Genomic DNA, 16,574 nt, shown 5'->3' on the forward strand with positions numbered 1-16,574 from the left:
AACTCAGCCGGGTACAGGTGCCTGTGGTCGGGCTACAGATCACCGTGGAGTCCCGGTCTTATCAGCGGGGGTTACAGGTAAACTCAGCCGGGTACAGGTGCCTGTGGTCGGGCTACAGATCACCGTGGAGTCCCGGTCTTATCAGCGGGGGTTACAGGTAAACTCAGCCGGGTACAGGTGCCTATGGTCGGGCTACAGAGCACCGTGGAGTCCCGGTCTTATCAGCGGGGGTTACAGGTAAACTCAGCCGGGTACAGGTGCCTGTAGCGTTTATACCCCGAAACGACTAGTTAAGATAGTCTCTGCATTAAAAAATAAATAATGATTTAAAGATATTGAACGCAGGTATGTTTTCAGCAGATTATAGAGAAATCTGAGCTAATTGGGGGATTTTAGGAACTTTAATTTACCGGATCTGACGTTTGAGTCCTAGTTCCCGACGGAGCGGTTTCAGTGTGACACAACAACATGAAGCCTGGAGTCAGAATCACACCGAGCCGCGAAAACTGCGTTTATACCAGCTGTTACTGGTGAGTAGTACTTTAATATATTCTATATATACTAATATATACTCTCTATATACTAATATATATTCTATATACTCTATATACTCTATATACTATATATACTAATATATACTCTATATACTAATATATACTCTCTATATACTAATATATATTCTATATACTCTATATACTATATATACTCTATATACTATATATACTAATATATACTCTATATACTATATATACTCTATATATACTAATATATACTCTATATACTCTATATATAAATACTATATATACTCTATATACTAATATACTCTATATATACTAATATATACTCTATATACTAAATATACTCTCTATATACTATATATACTCTATATATACTAATATATACTCTATATACTATATATACTCTATATATACTAATATATACTCTATATACTCTATATACTATAAATACTATATATACTCTATATACTATATATACTCTATATATACTAATATATATTCTATATACTCTATATACTATATATACTATAAATACTATATATACTCTATATACTATATATACTATAAATACTATATATACTCTATATACTATATATACTCTATATATACTAATATATATTCTATATACTCTATATACTCTATATATACTAATATATATTCTATATACTCTATATGGTCTCACTATTCACAAAGAAATGTACAACAACACATCCTACGTTACAAGGACTCTATTGCCAGCACCAAATCCCACTACTACTCCACAATAATCACGGCCAACAAAGGAAACTCCAAGTCACTGTTCTCCTTACTTAACAATGTCACCCAACCCCTGGACTCTCTCCCTCCCCATTTGTACACTACCTCCTTCTGCAACTCGGTAATGTCCTTTTTCACAGAAAAAATCAAGAACATCCACCAGCATCTTGGATCAATCCCTCACCTCAGCATCTCAGATAACCTTCATTCATCCACACACTCATTCTCCTCCTTCCGTCTCCCCACTATTTCAGAAATCACAGAGCTCACCCGGAATTCCAAGCCATCTACTTGTAAACTTGATCCCCTCCCCACCCAACTTGTTAAAGCCTGTCTTCCCTCCCTTGTCCCCCTCATCTCTGCTATCATCCACCCTCCCTTACCACTGGAACCGTCCCTACATCCTTCAAAACTGCTGCCATCACCCCTATTTTGAAAAAACCTGGTGCCGACCCATCCAACTTCAACAACTTCCGTCCTATTTCCAATCTTCCCTTCCTCTCCAAAATTCTTGAAAAAACAGTTGCCTCTCAACTCCATTCTCACCTATCCCACAATAACCTGTATGAACAGTTCCAGTCCGGTTTCCGCCCCCTCCATAGCACATGAAACAGCTCTCATCAAAATCACCAACGACCTCCTCATGGCAGCTGATTCTGGACTCCTCCCCATCCTCATCCTCCTCGACCTGAGTGCAGCATTTGACACCATCTGTCACACCACCCTCCTCAATAGGCTATCTTCCATTGGCATCACCCCCACTCCGTTAGACTGGTTCACATCTTACCTCTCTGGTCGCACACAGTCATTCAACTCAAGTCCTGTGAATCCATTCCCTCCTCCGTCACTTCAGGTGTGCCCCAGGGCTCTGTTTGGGGCCCCTACTCTTCATCATTTACCTGCTTCCCTCGGCAATATCTTCCGCAAATTTAACATTCACTTCCACTGTTACGCCGATGACACCCAGCTCTACCTCTCCACCAAACCCTCGTCCACTCTCCCGCCCCCTCCCTTACGGATTGCATCTCTGAAATAAAAATCTGGCTCACCCAAAACTTCCTCAAATTAAACAGTAATAAAACCGAGGTTCTCCTCATTGGCACCAAAGCCACTCTTTCCAAAACAGACGGTTTTTCTCTCACGATTGACAACTGCTCCGTCTCCCCCTCCCCCAAGGTTAAGAGTCTGGGTGTCATCCTTGACAGCACATTATCCTTTCAACCCCATGTCAATAACATTACCCGGTCTGCCTACTTCCACCTACGTAACATCCATCGCCTCCGCCCCTCCCTTACCCCCACACTGCTGCATTCTTGTCCACAGTCTCGTCACTTCCCGTCTCGATTTTTGCAACTCTCTCCTCTTCGGTCTCGCTCACAAATCCCTCCACAAACTTCAATTGGTCCAGAATTCAGCACCCGCATCATAACTCGAACCCCCTCCATCCACCACATCACTCCTGTCCTCCAACAGCTCCACTGGCTCCCGGTCCAGTTCCGTATCAAATTCAAAATCCTTCTATTAGCATTCAAGGCCATCCACAACCTCGCCCCCCCATATTTGTCTGATCTCCTCCAGCGTCCCACTCCCTTCCGCTCCCTCAGATCCTCTTCCTCCATAAACCTGTCTGTCCCCCCCGCCCGTCTCACCACCATGGGGGGCAGAGCATTTAGCCGCTCTGCTCCCCGTCTCTGGAACTCACTACCCCCCCAAATCAGAAACATTGATTCATTCCCCCATTTCAAATCACAACTAAAAACATCTGTTTATAACTGCGTATTCCACCTGAATGTCTGTTGCTCCGCCTTTCTGTTGTATAGTATTTGTTTTTTGTTGTATAGTATTTGTTTTTGTTGTATAGTATTTGTTTTCTGTTGTATAGTTGGTTTTGTTTTTCTGTTGTATAGTATTTGGTTTCTGTGTATAGTTTTTTTCTGTTGTATAGTATTTGTTTTGCTGTTGTATAGTATTTGTTTGCTGTTGTATAGTATTTGTTTTGCTGTTGTCTAGTATTTGTTTTTCTGTTGTATAGTTTGGTTTTGTTTTTCTGTTGTATAGTATTTGGTTTTTGTTGTATAGTATTTGTTTTTCTGTTGTATAGTATTTGTTTTTCTGTTGTATAGTATTGTTTTTTCTGTTGTATAGTATTGTTTTTTTGTGTTGTATAGTATTTGTTTTGCTGTTGTATAGTATTTGTTTTGCTGTTGTCTAGTATTTGTTTGCTGTTGTGTAGTATTGTTTGCTGTTGTTAGTATTTGTTTGCTGTTGTATAGTATTTGTTTTGCTGTTGTATAGTATTTGTTTTGCTGTTGTATAGTATTTGTTTTGCTGTTGTAGTATTTGTTTTCTGTGTATAGTATTGTTTTTCTGTTGTATAGTTTGGTTTGTTTTGCTGTTGTATAGTATTTGTTTTCTGTTGTATAGTATTGTTTGGCTGTTGTATAGTATTGGTTTGCTGTTGTATAGTATTTGTTTTGCTGTTGTATAGTATTTGTTTTGCTGTTCTTAATTTATGAATTCCCTGTGCGGCGTCCTTGAGTGTCATGAAAGGCGTCTTTAAATAAAATGTATTATTATTTTATTATTATATACTCTATATATACTATATATACTCTTATACTAATATATACTATATATACTATATTATACTATATATACTCTATACTCTATATACTAATATACTCTCTATATACTATAATATACTCTATATATACTAATATATACTCTATATCTATATACTCTAATATACTAATATATACTCTATATACTAATATATACTTATATACTCTATATACTCTATATATACTAATATACTCTATATACTAATATATACTCTATATACTCTATATACTCTATATATACTAATATATACTCTATATACTAAGATATATATAAAATACTATATATATCTCTATACTAATATATACTCTATATACTCTATATACAATATACTCTATATACTAATATATACTATAAAATATATATACTCTATATACTCTATATACTCTATATATACTAATATACTCTATATACTAATATATACATATATACTCTATACTATATATACTCTATCTATATATATACTCTATATACTAATATATACTCTCTATATACTAATATACTTATATACTAATATATACTCTATATACTATATATACTTATATATACTAATATTACTCTATATACTAAATATACTCTCTATATACTAATATTACTCATATTATATACTCTATATATATATATATATACTAATATATACTCTATATAGTATATATACTATAACTAAATATATTACTCTATACTATATACTATAAATACTATATATATCTATATATACTATATATACTATATATACTATATCTATTCTATATTATATATACTATATATACTATATATACTCTATATATACTAATATATACTCTATATACTAATATACTATAAATACTATATATATACTCTATATATACTAATTATACTCATATACTAAATATACTCTCTATATACTAATATATACTCATACTATATATACTCTATATACTATATACTCTATATACTATATATACTAATTATTCTATATATACTAATATATATATATAATCTATACTCTATATATACTATATATACTATATCTACTCTATATACTATATATACTTAATACTCTATATACTAATATACTATATATACTATATATACTCTATATATATATACTATATATACTATATATACTATATACTCTATACTCTATATACTATATATACATATATACTCGATATACTAATATATACTCTATATACTATATAACTATATATACTATATAATCTATATACTATATACTATAATACTATATATACTACTCTATATATACTCTATACTCTAACTAATATATACTCTATATATACTATATATAATATATACTCTATATACTCTATATAATAATATAATATATAGATATATACTAATATATACTATATAATATATACTATATATATTATATAAAGATATACTAAATATTATATATATATATATATAATACTAAATATATACTATATACTCTAATGATATATGATACTTAAGCTGATATATATTTGATATATTGATATATTAATAGAATATACTATAATACTAATGTTACCAGTAAGTAGTACTCTGATATATATTTGAATATATATACTCTGATATATACTCCAAGCTGTTACCAGTAAGTAGTACTCTGATATATATAATATCTATCAGAGAAGAAGTTATGAACAAGACCAGGGTCAGGATGGAGTCTGGATCAGACAGGGACAGTGACAAGACCAGGGTCAGGATGGAGTCTGCATCAGACAGGGACAGTGACAAGACCAGGGTCAGGATGGAGTCTGGATCAGACAGGGACAGTGACAAGACCAGGGTCAGGATGGAGTCTGGATCAGACAGGGACAGTGACAAGACCAGGGTCAGGATGGAGTCTGGATCAGACAGGGACAGTGACAAGACCAGGGTCAGGATGGAGTCTGCATCAGACAGGGACAGTGACAAGACCAGGGTCAGGATGGAGTCTGGATCAGACAGGGACAGTGACAAGACCAGGGTCAGGATGGAGTCTGGATCAGACAGGGACAGTGACAAGACCAGGGTCAGGATGGAGTCTGCATCAGACAGGGACAGTGACAAGACCAGGGTCAGGATGGAGTCTGGATCAGACAGGGACAGTGACAAGACCAGGGTCAGGATGGAGTCTGCATCAGACAGGGACAGTGACAAGACCAGGGTCAGGATGGAGTCTGGATCAGACAGGGACAGTGACAAGACCAGGGTCAGGATGGAGTCTGGATCAGACAGGGACAGTGACAAGACCAGGGTCAGGATGGAGTCTGCATCAGACAGGGACAGTGACAAGACCAGGGTCAGGATGGAGTCTGCATCAGACAGGGACAGTGACAAGACCAGGGTCAGGATGGAGTCTGGATCAGACAGGGACAGTGACAAGACCAGGGTCAGGATGGAGTCTGCATCAGACAGGGACAGTGACAAGACCAGGGTCAGGATGGAGTCTGCATCAGACAGGGACAGTGACAAGACCAGGGTCAGGATGGAGTCTGCATCAGACAGGGACAGTGACCAGACCAGGGTCAGGATGGAGTCTGCATCAGACAGGGACAGTGACAAGACCAGGGTCAGGATGGAGTCTGCATCAGACAGGGACAGTGACAAGACCAGGGTCAGGATGGAGTCTGCATCAGACAGGGACAGTGACAAGACCAGGGTCAGGATGGAGTCTGCATCAGACAGGGACAGTGACAAGACCAGGGTCAGGATGGAGTCTGCATCAGACAGGGACAGTGACCAGACCAGGGTCAGGATGGAGTCTGCATCAGACAGGGACAGTGACAAGACCAGGGTCAGGATGGAGTCTGCATCAGACAGGGACAGTGACAAGACCAGGGTCAGGTTGGAGTCTGCATCAGACAGGGACAGTGACAAGACCAGGGTCAGGATGGAGTCTGCATCAGACAGGGACAGTGACAAGACCAGGGTCAGGATGGAGTCTGGATCAGACAGGGACAGTGACAAGACCAGGGTCAGGATGGAGTCTGCATCAGACAGGGACAGTGACAAGACCAGGGTCAGGTTGGAGTCTGCATCAGACAGGGACAGTGACAAGACCAGGGTCAGGATGGAGTCTGCATCAGACAGGGACAGTGACAAGACCAGGGTCAGGATGGAGTCTGGATCAGCTTTGTGGATTAATGACTGCAGAAAAACCCATTACACTGGATACCAACTCTATCTGCACCAAGCTAGACCTCTGTATGAAACCTTGGCTGACAGGGACCGGGACCGCGACTGGGACAGGGACAGGGACCGGGACTGGGACAGGGACAGCGACAGGGACAGGGACCGGGACAGGGACCGGGACAGGGAAGAGGAGGAGGATGCAGAGACCGGGCCATCATCAGGTGCTGCTCACGCAGGACCAGGGCCATCTAACGCGGTGCTGATCTCTGATCTCCGACTCTGAAGCCTTCAGTTTGTGCCGATGATTAAAATGATTATTTTACAGTAAAGTAGTTATTTATAAAGAAACCGGTTTATACCGAGTCTTAATAAGTAAAACCGATGCTGGGCCAGTAGGAGGTCTAGTTCTTTGGTTTCAGTGTTTTAGTATTTCATCGTATCATAACTGTAAAAATAATAATAATAATACTACTTCACGGATCCTGGTTCTGGTCCTGGTTCTGACTGGTCCGGATCCTGGTTCTGGTCCTGGGTCTGCTCTTGGTTCTGACTGGTCCTGGTTATTTCTGGTTCTGTTCCTGGTTCTGACTGGTCCTGATCCTGGTTCTGGTCCTGGTCCTGGTTCTGGTGTGTGCAGTGAGGAGAACGTGTGGAAGCTGTGTGAGTTCGTGAGAGCCGAGAGATCAGCAGCGCTGGACCAGCTGGAGGTGGTCTTCATCTCCAACGAGACCAGAACGGTGAGACTCATCCCTCCATCCCTCCCTCCCTCCATCCCTCCCTCTATCCATCCATCCCTCCCTCCCTCCATCCCTCCATCCCTGCATCCATCCCTCCATCCCTCCCTCCATCCCTCCATCCATCCATCCCTCCATCCCTCCCTCCATCCATCCATCCATCCCTCCATCCCTCCCTCCATCCCTCCCTCCATCCATCCCTCCATCCCTCCCTCCCTCCCTCCATCCCTCCCTCCATCCATCCATCCATCCCTCCATCCCTCCATCCATCCCTCCCTCCATCCATCCATCCCTCCATCCATCCATCCCTCCATCCCTCCATCCACCCCTCCATCCCTCCATCCCTCCCCCCATCTTTCCATCCCTCCCTCCCTCCCCATCCATCCATCCCTCCTCCCCATCCATCCCTCCATCCCTCCCTCCATCCCTCCCTCCATCCCTCCTCCATCCCTCCCTCATCCCTCCCTCCCTCCATCCATCCCTCCATCCCTCCATCCATCCCTCCCTCCGTCCATCCCTCCCTCCATCCTATTACCATGTGTCTGTTCTCCATCAGGTTCCTCTCTGGAGGCAGAAGTCTGGACGAGGAGATCAGCCGGTGATCTGGGTCGGTGACATCACTGCTGCTTCTTTATTCATTATTAATTATTAACTAATAACTTTATTTATTTAATTAGAGAAAGAAGCCTATACGAACAATAGTTACGTATCGTAACTCCAGATTCTATGAGTATAGGCGTAGCCTTAGAGGGCGGAGCCTGTACGAGGTAGAAGGATAGTTACAGATTGTAACTCCAGATTCTATGAGTATAGGCGTAGCCTTAGAGGGCGGAGCCTATACGAGGTAGAAGGATAGTTACAGATTGTAACTCCAGATTCTATGAGTATAGGCGTAGCCTTAGAGGGCGGAGCCTGTACGAGGTAGAAGGATAGTTACAGATTGTAACTCCAGATTCTATGAGTATAGGCGTAGCCTTAGAGGGCGGAGCCTGTACGAGGTAGAAGGATAGTTACAGATTGTAACTCCAGATTCTATGAGTATAGGCGTAGCCTTAGAGGGCGGAGCCTGTACGAGGTAGAAGGATAGTTACAGATTGTAACTCCAGATTCTATGAGTATAGGCGTAGCCTTAGAGGGCGGAGCCTGTACGAGGTAGAAGGATAGTTACAGATTGTAACTCCAGATTCTATGAGTATAGGCGTAGCCTTAGAGGGCGGAGCCTATACGAGGTAGAAGGATAGTTACAGATTGTAACTCCAGATTCTATGAGTATAGGGGTCACAACCCGCCACTTGGGGGAGTGTTCCAAACTAAAGTAAAAGGTATACCAGCAAATGAATCTTTCCACTGACAAAAACGGACACAGACCAGTTCTGCTCAAATGTAACTTTTATTCTAAAAACTAGTTAAAACTAGCGAAAAAAAACAGATAATTAAAAGACACCATTAAAAGATTAAAATTCAAGTACTAAAACTAAACATGCTAGGAGTAATGTCCTCATCGTTCGTGTCCAACGGTCTTTACAGTCCGTGGCAGTGGTCATGCTAAGAGCGGCCGCATCCCACTCCAGAAGCCTGGGTCTTCCTCTGCTGGTCTGCGTAGCGTCTTACGTTCCTCCTGGCTGAGACCGGGAGAGAACAGGGAGCTCTCAGTCAACAAGTCACAAAGCAGCTCTCTGTCCACACAGTCTCCGAGGACAGCTGGCAGACCTTCCTTTACTTATCTTCGTTTTCGCGTTGAACTCCTCGTTTGGGTGGCTGCAGTCCCCCTCTTCTTCGGGTTCTAAGGACGTAATCCAGCCTGCACCACCCCGAGTCCACCCGCACGTCGGTTCGTCTCGTCTCGTCGGCACTGCTCCAGCCCGTCGGTTCGTTTCGGCTACCACTGTCCTCCATGTCCGTCGATCTCTGCTCTGCTCCTCAGCGTCACCGGTTCTTTCGTTTACCCTTTTCGGTTCTTCGGCCTCCGTTTCTCTTGCTCCATTCTCGGCATCGCCCGCCACTTCCGCCTAGGCACGGCCCGAGCCTAGTCAGCGCACGGGCCGGCCCGAGCCTAGTCAGCGCACGGGCCGGCCCGAGCCTAGTCAGCGCACGGCACGGCCCGAGCCTAGTCAGCGCACGGGCCGGCCCGAGCCTAGTCAGCGCACGGGCCGGCCCGAGCCTAGTCAGCGCACGGGCCGGCCCGAGCCTAGTCAGCGCATGGCACGGCCCGAGCCTAGTCAGCGCACGGGCCGGCCCGAGCCTAGTCAGCGCACGGGCCGGCCCGAGCCTAGTCAGCGCACGGGCCGGCCCGAGCCTAGTCAGCGCACGGGCCGGCCCGAGCCTAGTCAGCGCACGGCACGGCCCGAGCCTAGTCAGCGCACGGCACGGCCCGAGCCTAGTCAGCGCACGGGCCGGCGCTTCCACCACTCCTCAGCGTCACATCTTCTCCTGCGTTCGGTTTCTTTTCTGCTGCGTGTCTCTGCTCTGTCACCATGGTTTCTGCTTCCTCCCTTCTGCTGCATCCCTGCTCTCCTTTTCCCTCCCACTCAAACACACCTGCTCTCATTAAGCTCAGGTGGGTTCAAACACACCTGCTCTCATTAAGCTCAGGTGGGTTCAAACACACCCGCTCTCATTAAGCTCAGGTGGGTTCAAACACACCTGCTCTCATTAAGCTCAGGTGGGTTCAAACACACCTGCTCTCATTAAGCTCAGGTGGGTTCCCTTGTCTTGGCTGGAGCTCGTTAAGTCAGAGAGTAAAAGAGGGAGGAGCTACAGTCTTGTCAAAAGGTAAAAAACACCAACACATCATGCAAATAAAAAAAAGCTGTAATAAAACTTAAGCATGCAAACAAACAATAAAAACATGCAAACACTTAAATAGTAAAACACACGCCATAAGTCCAAAAGAAACCTCAGCCGTTCACATGCAGTCATGTAGTAATAACAATCCACTGTTGACATCGGCGCAGGCGTCGCCTTAGAGGGCGGAGCCTATACGAAGTAGAATCTGGAGTTACAATACGTAACTATTGTTAGCCGTATACTGATGATGTCATTGATGATGTCATTGTGGTGTGTTTCAGGACTACCACGTCATCCTGCTGCAGGTAGAGCCTCCAGGTCCTTCTTCTTCTTCTTCTGTGGTGTATGACCTGGACTCTGAGCTGGAGTTTCCATGCAGCCTGGAGCTGTACGCAGCCGAGGCTCTACACACAGACACACACCTCAGAGCCCAGTACCACAGGTACACACACCTCAGAGCCCAGTACCACAGGTACACACACCTCAGAGCCCAGTACCACAGGTACACACACACACACACCTCAGAGCCCAGTACCACAGGTATACACACACACCTCAGAGCCCAGTACCACGGGTATACACACACACCTCAGAGCCCAGTACCACAGGTATACACACACACACACCTCAGAGCCCAGTACCACGGGTATACACACACACCTCAGAGCCCAGTACCACGGGTATACACACACACCTCAGAGCCCAGTACCACAGGTACACACACCTCAGAGCCCAGTACCACAGGTACACACACCTCAGAGCCCAGTACCACAGGTACACACACCTCAGAGCCCAGTACCACAGGTACACACACCTCAGAGCCCAGTACCACAGGTACACACACCTCAGAGCCCAGTACCACAGGTACACACACACCACACCTCAGAGCCCAGTACCACAGGTATACACACACACCTCAGAGCCCAGTACCACGGGTATACACACACACCTCAGAGCCCAGTACCACGGGTATACACACACACCTCAGAGCCCAGTACCACAGGTACACACACCTCAGAGCCCAGTACCACAGGTATACACACACACCTCAGAGCCCAGTACCCCAGGTATACACACACACCTCAGAGCCCAGTACCACAGGTATACACACACACCTCAGAGCCCAGTACCACAGGTACACACACACTCACTCACACACACACACACACCTCAGAGCCCAGTACCACAGGTACACACACACTCACTCACACACACACACACACACACACCTCAGAGCCCAGTACCACAGGTACACACACACTCACTCACACACACACACACACACACACACACACACACACACACACACACCTCAGAGCCCAGTACCACAGGTATACACACACACACACCCACACACACACACACACACACACACACACACACACACACACAGTGTACCATGTTGTAACCGTGTCATCTGGAGGAAGTGACATCACTGCGTGTCTGTTCCAACAGGAAGTTGCGTGTGATCCCTGCTGACTGCTTCCTGTTGAACTTTGCGTCCGACCGTTCTCACATGAAGAACTCAGACGGGTCCTGGAAGATGCCCCCCCCCGCCTACCCCCCCATCCAGACCGCAGGTACACACAGAACTACACCCAGAAGCACCCCCCCCGTGTGACATGATGACATCACTGTGATGCGTTTCCTCCCCAGAGAGCCAGATGAACCTTGATGACTTCATCAGTGTGAGTCCTGCTGTCGGCTGGGGGGGGGTCTTCAGCCTGGACCGCTTCCTGCAGACGCACGGCATTCTGGGACGGGCGGGGGCCGCGTCTTCATCATAGTCCCCAGATGCATTCTGGGACGGGGGGGGGCTAATATGTGATGTATTTCCTGTAATAAAAACAAAACAAACCAATGTGTCCTCGGATAATAAACATGTTGAGATACTATCTGGCAATAATGCTATGCTAACAATGCTAATGCCTTGTTATTAGCACCCGGGGGGGGGGGGGGGTACTGCACCTTTAACCCTTTATTATAGCTTTAACATCAGGAACTCTGCTTTCTCTTAACCGTACCACCTGGATAATAACTCATAACTCACAACTAAGATCGACAACACGGCGCCGCAGGGGACCGGGACCGGGACCAGCAACGGGGACCAGGACCGGGGACCAGCAACGGGGACCGGGGACCAGCAACGGGGACCAGGACCAGGATATCTATATCTATATATAGACATATATATATATGTATATATCGATATAGATATATATATCTAGATGTACAGTATATGTGTGGGGGGGCAGCTGGTTGGGGGGGGGGCAGCTGGGTGGGGGGCAGTTGTGTGTGTGGGGGGGGCAGCTGGGTGGGGGGACATCCCAAACAAAAAGCAACAACAGAACATCTGCTGGGGGGTGGGGGTGGGGGGTTTCTTCTGATTCTGACTTCTACATCCGGGGTTGAAACAGATGGTCCATGACGTCACTGACACCCACGGAGGGGGCGGAGCTTCGCTACTCATCAACACGGCTGCTGCCTGTTGTTGTTCCGCTCCATGCTAATGCTAACAGCTAACACTGTCAAGATGTCGTCACAGCGGCACACGGAGCGACGCTCGCGCTGCTAACCTCTCGCCTCGTTCCGTCGGTCCGTTAGCTCGGGTTAGCGCTGATTAACCCTGGTTATCTGTCCCTCTCCGGGGTTTACCACCCGGTTTCATCGATGCTAACCGCTTAGCACTGTTAGCATGTCCTAGTGTTATCAATGCTAGCCTCCTTGGCTGGTTAGCATTTAGCTCCCGTTGTGTTGGCCCGTTAGCTCTGTTTTGTAACTTTAACCCTAACCCGGGACATTTCCGTGATAATGCGCGGCCGTGTGCAGACAGCAGAGGTTGTAAATGTCGGGACGTGTTGTTCTCCGGAGCTAACAGCTGCTAGCAGCTAACGTTAGCTGCTAGCTCATGTCTTTGTTCGGAGCCGTTAGCTCGGGCTGTTAGCATAGCTAGCCGGTAGATTAGATTAGAAGATAACACCCTGTGTATTCCTGCCAGCTGTCAGCTGTTTCCGGGCAGATTTCAGGGTTTATTAGATTTTGTGGCTGACATGCAGCGGTCAGCTCCTCCAGCTGTGTAGTCGCCTTCATTGTCATCATCATCCGGGTCATTATGGCCCTCCGAGCCGCAGGCTACCTGCTCATCCTCTCAGGTGAGTCCACAGGGATCCGGCCCATTATTATTATTCATTAACCTACCAAACATCAATCGGTTAATCATTACCTAGCCATGTCTGTCTGTTGAGTAATTAGCTTCAGCTGAGTAACTTGTGATCTTTGTTTACTGATTAAAGGGTAACTTATACCAGATTATTATTATTATTATTAGCGTCTGACAACATTATGGAAAGGATTTCTAATGAGGTCGATTCACCCATTTACATGTGGAGATATGCTGCTCTATACACGCTAAAAGTAGTGATTATATACATGGAGTCTGGTGGAGATATGCTGCTCTATACACGCTAAAAGTAGTGATTATTTACATGGAGTCTGGTGGAGATATGCTGCTCTATACACGCTAAAAGTAGTGATTATTTACATGGAGTCTGGTGGAGATATGCTGCTCTATACACGCTAAAAGTAGTGATTATTTACATGGAGTCTGGTGGAGATATGCTGCTCTATACACGCTAAAAGTAGTGATTATTTACATGGAGTCTGGTGGAGATATGCTGCTCTATACACGCTAAAAGTAGTGATTATTGACATGGAGCCTGGTGGAGATATGCTGCTCTATACACGCTAAAAGTAGTGATTATTTACATGGAGTCTGGTGGAGATATGCTGCTCTATACACGCTAAAAGTAGTGATTATTTACATGGAGTCTGGTGGAGATATAAAAGTGTGTCCAACGTGACTTATCTGTGTGTGTATATGTATGTTTTTATATATATATATGTGTGTGTGTGTGTGTGTGTGTGTGTGTATATGTATGTTTTTATATATATATATATATATATATATGTATGTATGTGTGTGTGTGTGTGTATGGCTGCAGCTGGATCATGTGACAGCTTCCTGTAATTCTTTCTGTCTCCTTCCCAGGATGCATTGCTGCATCTCAGAGGAACGACAACGTCTACGTGTCGGGGATTTCTAACGGTGAGGTCACAACCATAATGATGATGTCACAATCTCAACATCTGCACCGTGAACCTGTCTCTGTCTGTCTCACCCCCTCCCTGACTCTCTCTCTGCCTCCCTGCCTGTCTCACCCTGTCTCTCTCTCTCTGCCTCCCTGCCTGTCTCACCCTGTCTCTCTCTCTCTTCCTCCCTGCCTGTCTCACCCTGTCTCTCTCTCTCTGCCTCCTGCCTGTCTCACCCTGTCTCTCTCTCTCTGCCCCTGCCTGTCTCACCCTGCTGTCTCACCCTGTCTCTCTCTCTCTGCCTCCCTGCCTGTCTCCCCCTGTCTCTCTCTCTCTGCCTCCCTGCCTGTCTCACCCTGCCTGTCTCACCCTGTCTCTCTCTCTCTGCCTCCCTGCCTGTCTCACCCTGCCTGTCTCACCCTGTCTCTCTCTCTCTGCCTCCCTGCCTGTCTCACCCTGCCTGTCTCCCCCTGTCTCTCTCTCTCTGCCTCCCTGCCTGTCTCCCCCTGTCTCTCTCTCTCTGCCTCCCTGCCTGTCTCACCCTGCCTGTCTCACCCTGTCTCTCTCTCTCTGCCTCCCTGCCTGTCTCACCCTGCCTGTCTCCCCCTGTCTCTCTCTCTCTGCCTCCCTGCCTGTCTCACCCTGCCTGTCTCCCCCTGTCTCTCTCTCTCTGCCTCCCTGCCTGTCTCCCCCTGTCTCTCTCTCTCTGCCTCCCTGCCTGTCTCACCCTGCCTGTCTCCCCCTGTCTCTCTCTCTCTGCCTCCCTGCCTGTCTCACCCCCCCAGCATGTGGAGATGTAGCGGAGCTGCTGAGGGGGTCCAGTGGGGTGATCACCAGTCCTGGTTGGCCCTTCCAGTACCCGTCCAAACTCAACTGCAGCTGGACCATCAGGGCCCGGCCCGGGGACGCCATCACCATCAGGTACACTGGTTTCCATAGTTACACCGACCTGTCTGTAGTTTCCAGGATGTTGACCTGTCTGTCTGTAGTTTCCAGGATGTTGACCTGTCTGTAGTTACCAGGATGTTGACCTGTCTGTCTGTCTGTAGTTTCCAGGACTTTGACCTGTCTGTCTGTAGTTTCCAGGACTTTGACCTGTCTGTCTGTAGTTTCCAGGACGTTGACCTGTCTGTAGTTTCCAGGACGTTGACCTGTCTGTCTGTAGTTTCCAGGACGTTGACCTGTCTGTAGTTACCAGGATGTTGACCTGTCTGTCTGTCTGTAGTTTCCAGGATGTTGACCTGTCTGTCCGTAGTTTTCAGGACGTTGACCTGTCTGTCTGTAGTTTCCAGGACGTTGACCTGTCTGTCTGTCTGTAGTTTCCAGGACGTTGACCTGTCTGTAGTTTCCAGGATGTTGACCTGTCTGTCTGTCTGTAGTTTCCAGGATGTTGACCTGTCTGTCTGTAGTTTCCAGGATGTTGACCTGTCTGTCTGTAGTTTCCAGGACGTTGACCTGTCTGTAGTTACCAGGATGTTGACCTGTCTGTCTGTCTGTAGTTTCCAGGATGTTGACCTGTCTGTCTGTAGTTTCCAGGATGTTGACCTGTCTGTCTGTAGTTTCCAGGACGTTGACCTGTCTGTCTGTAGTTTCCAGGATGTTGACCTGTCTGTAGTTTCCAGGATGTTGACCTGTCTGTCTGTCTGTAGTTTCCAGGATGTTGACCTGTCTGTCTGTAGTTTCCAGGATCTTGACCTGTCTGTCTGTAGTTTCCAGGATGTTGACCTGTCTGTCTGTCTGTAGTTTCCAGGACGTTGACCTGTCTGTCTGTAGTTTCCAGGATGTTGACCTGTCTGTCTGTAGTTTCCAGGACGTTGACCTGTCTGTCTGTAGTTTCCAGGACGTTGACCTGTCTGTCTGTAGTTTCCAGGACGTTGACTGTCTGTAGTTCCAGGACGTTGACCGTCTGTCTGTAGTTTCCAGGATGTTGACCTGTCGTCTGTAGTTCCAGGACGTGACCTGTCTGTCT

General features: G+C 45.8%; 2 protein-coding genes across 2 annotated transcripts; both read left to right on the forward strand.

The window, feature by feature from the left end:
• Positions 1-401: 401 nt before the first annotated feature.
• Positions 402-12,407, forward strand: ntaq1 (N-terminal glutamine amidase 1). Its single transcript, XM_032508985.1, has 6 exons — positions 402-530; positions 7,633-7,732; positions 8,286-8,336; positions 10,798-10,958; positions 11,972-12,096; positions 12,173-12,407. The coding sequence occupies exons 1-6, from the start codon at positions 469-471 to the stop codon at positions 12,301-12,303; spliced, it is 630 nt and encodes a 209-aa protein (XP_032364876.1). The 5' UTR covers positions 402-468; the 3' UTR covers positions 12,304-12,407.
• A 531-nt stretch (positions 12,408-12,938) lies between these two features.
• Positions 12,939-15,670, forward strand: LOC116679320 (low-density lipoprotein receptor-related protein 12; the record flags this gene model as incomplete). The annotated part of the gene is given in 4 exon segments (XM_032508986.1): positions 12,939-13,668; positions 14,565-14,621; positions 15,391-15,526; positions 15,655-15,670. Coding segments are annotated over 4 exon segments (249 nt in total), but the record flags the coding sequence as incomplete, so codon positions are not given.
• Positions 15,671-16,574: the final 904 nt, after the last annotated feature.

The sequence above is a fragment of the Etheostoma spectabile genome, unplaced genomic scaffold (genome assembly GCF_008692095.1).
Source record: "Etheostoma spectabile isolate EspeVRDwgs_2016 unplaced genomic scaffold, UIUC_Espe_1.0 scaffold00010384, whole genome shotgun sequence".
In the NCBI taxonomy this organism is placed as follows: domain Eukaryota; kingdom Metazoa; phylum Chordata; class Actinopteri; order Perciformes; family Percidae; genus Etheostoma; species Etheostoma spectabile.

Bases quoted from the DNA above. Each gene is read 5' to 3' on its own strand.
- ntaq1 (XM_032508985.1), top strand. From the start codon at position 469: ATGAAGCCTGGAGTCAGAATCACACCGAGCCGCGAAAACTGCGTTTAT. The intron at 531-7,632 runs GTGAGTAGTACT...TGGTGTGTGCAG, and splicing joins GTTTATACCAGCTGTTACTG to TGAGGAGAACGTGTGGAAGC. The intron at 10,959-11,971 runs GTACACACACCT...CTGTTCCAACAG, and splicing joins CTCAGAGCCCAGTACCACAG to GAAGTTGCGTGTGATCCCTG.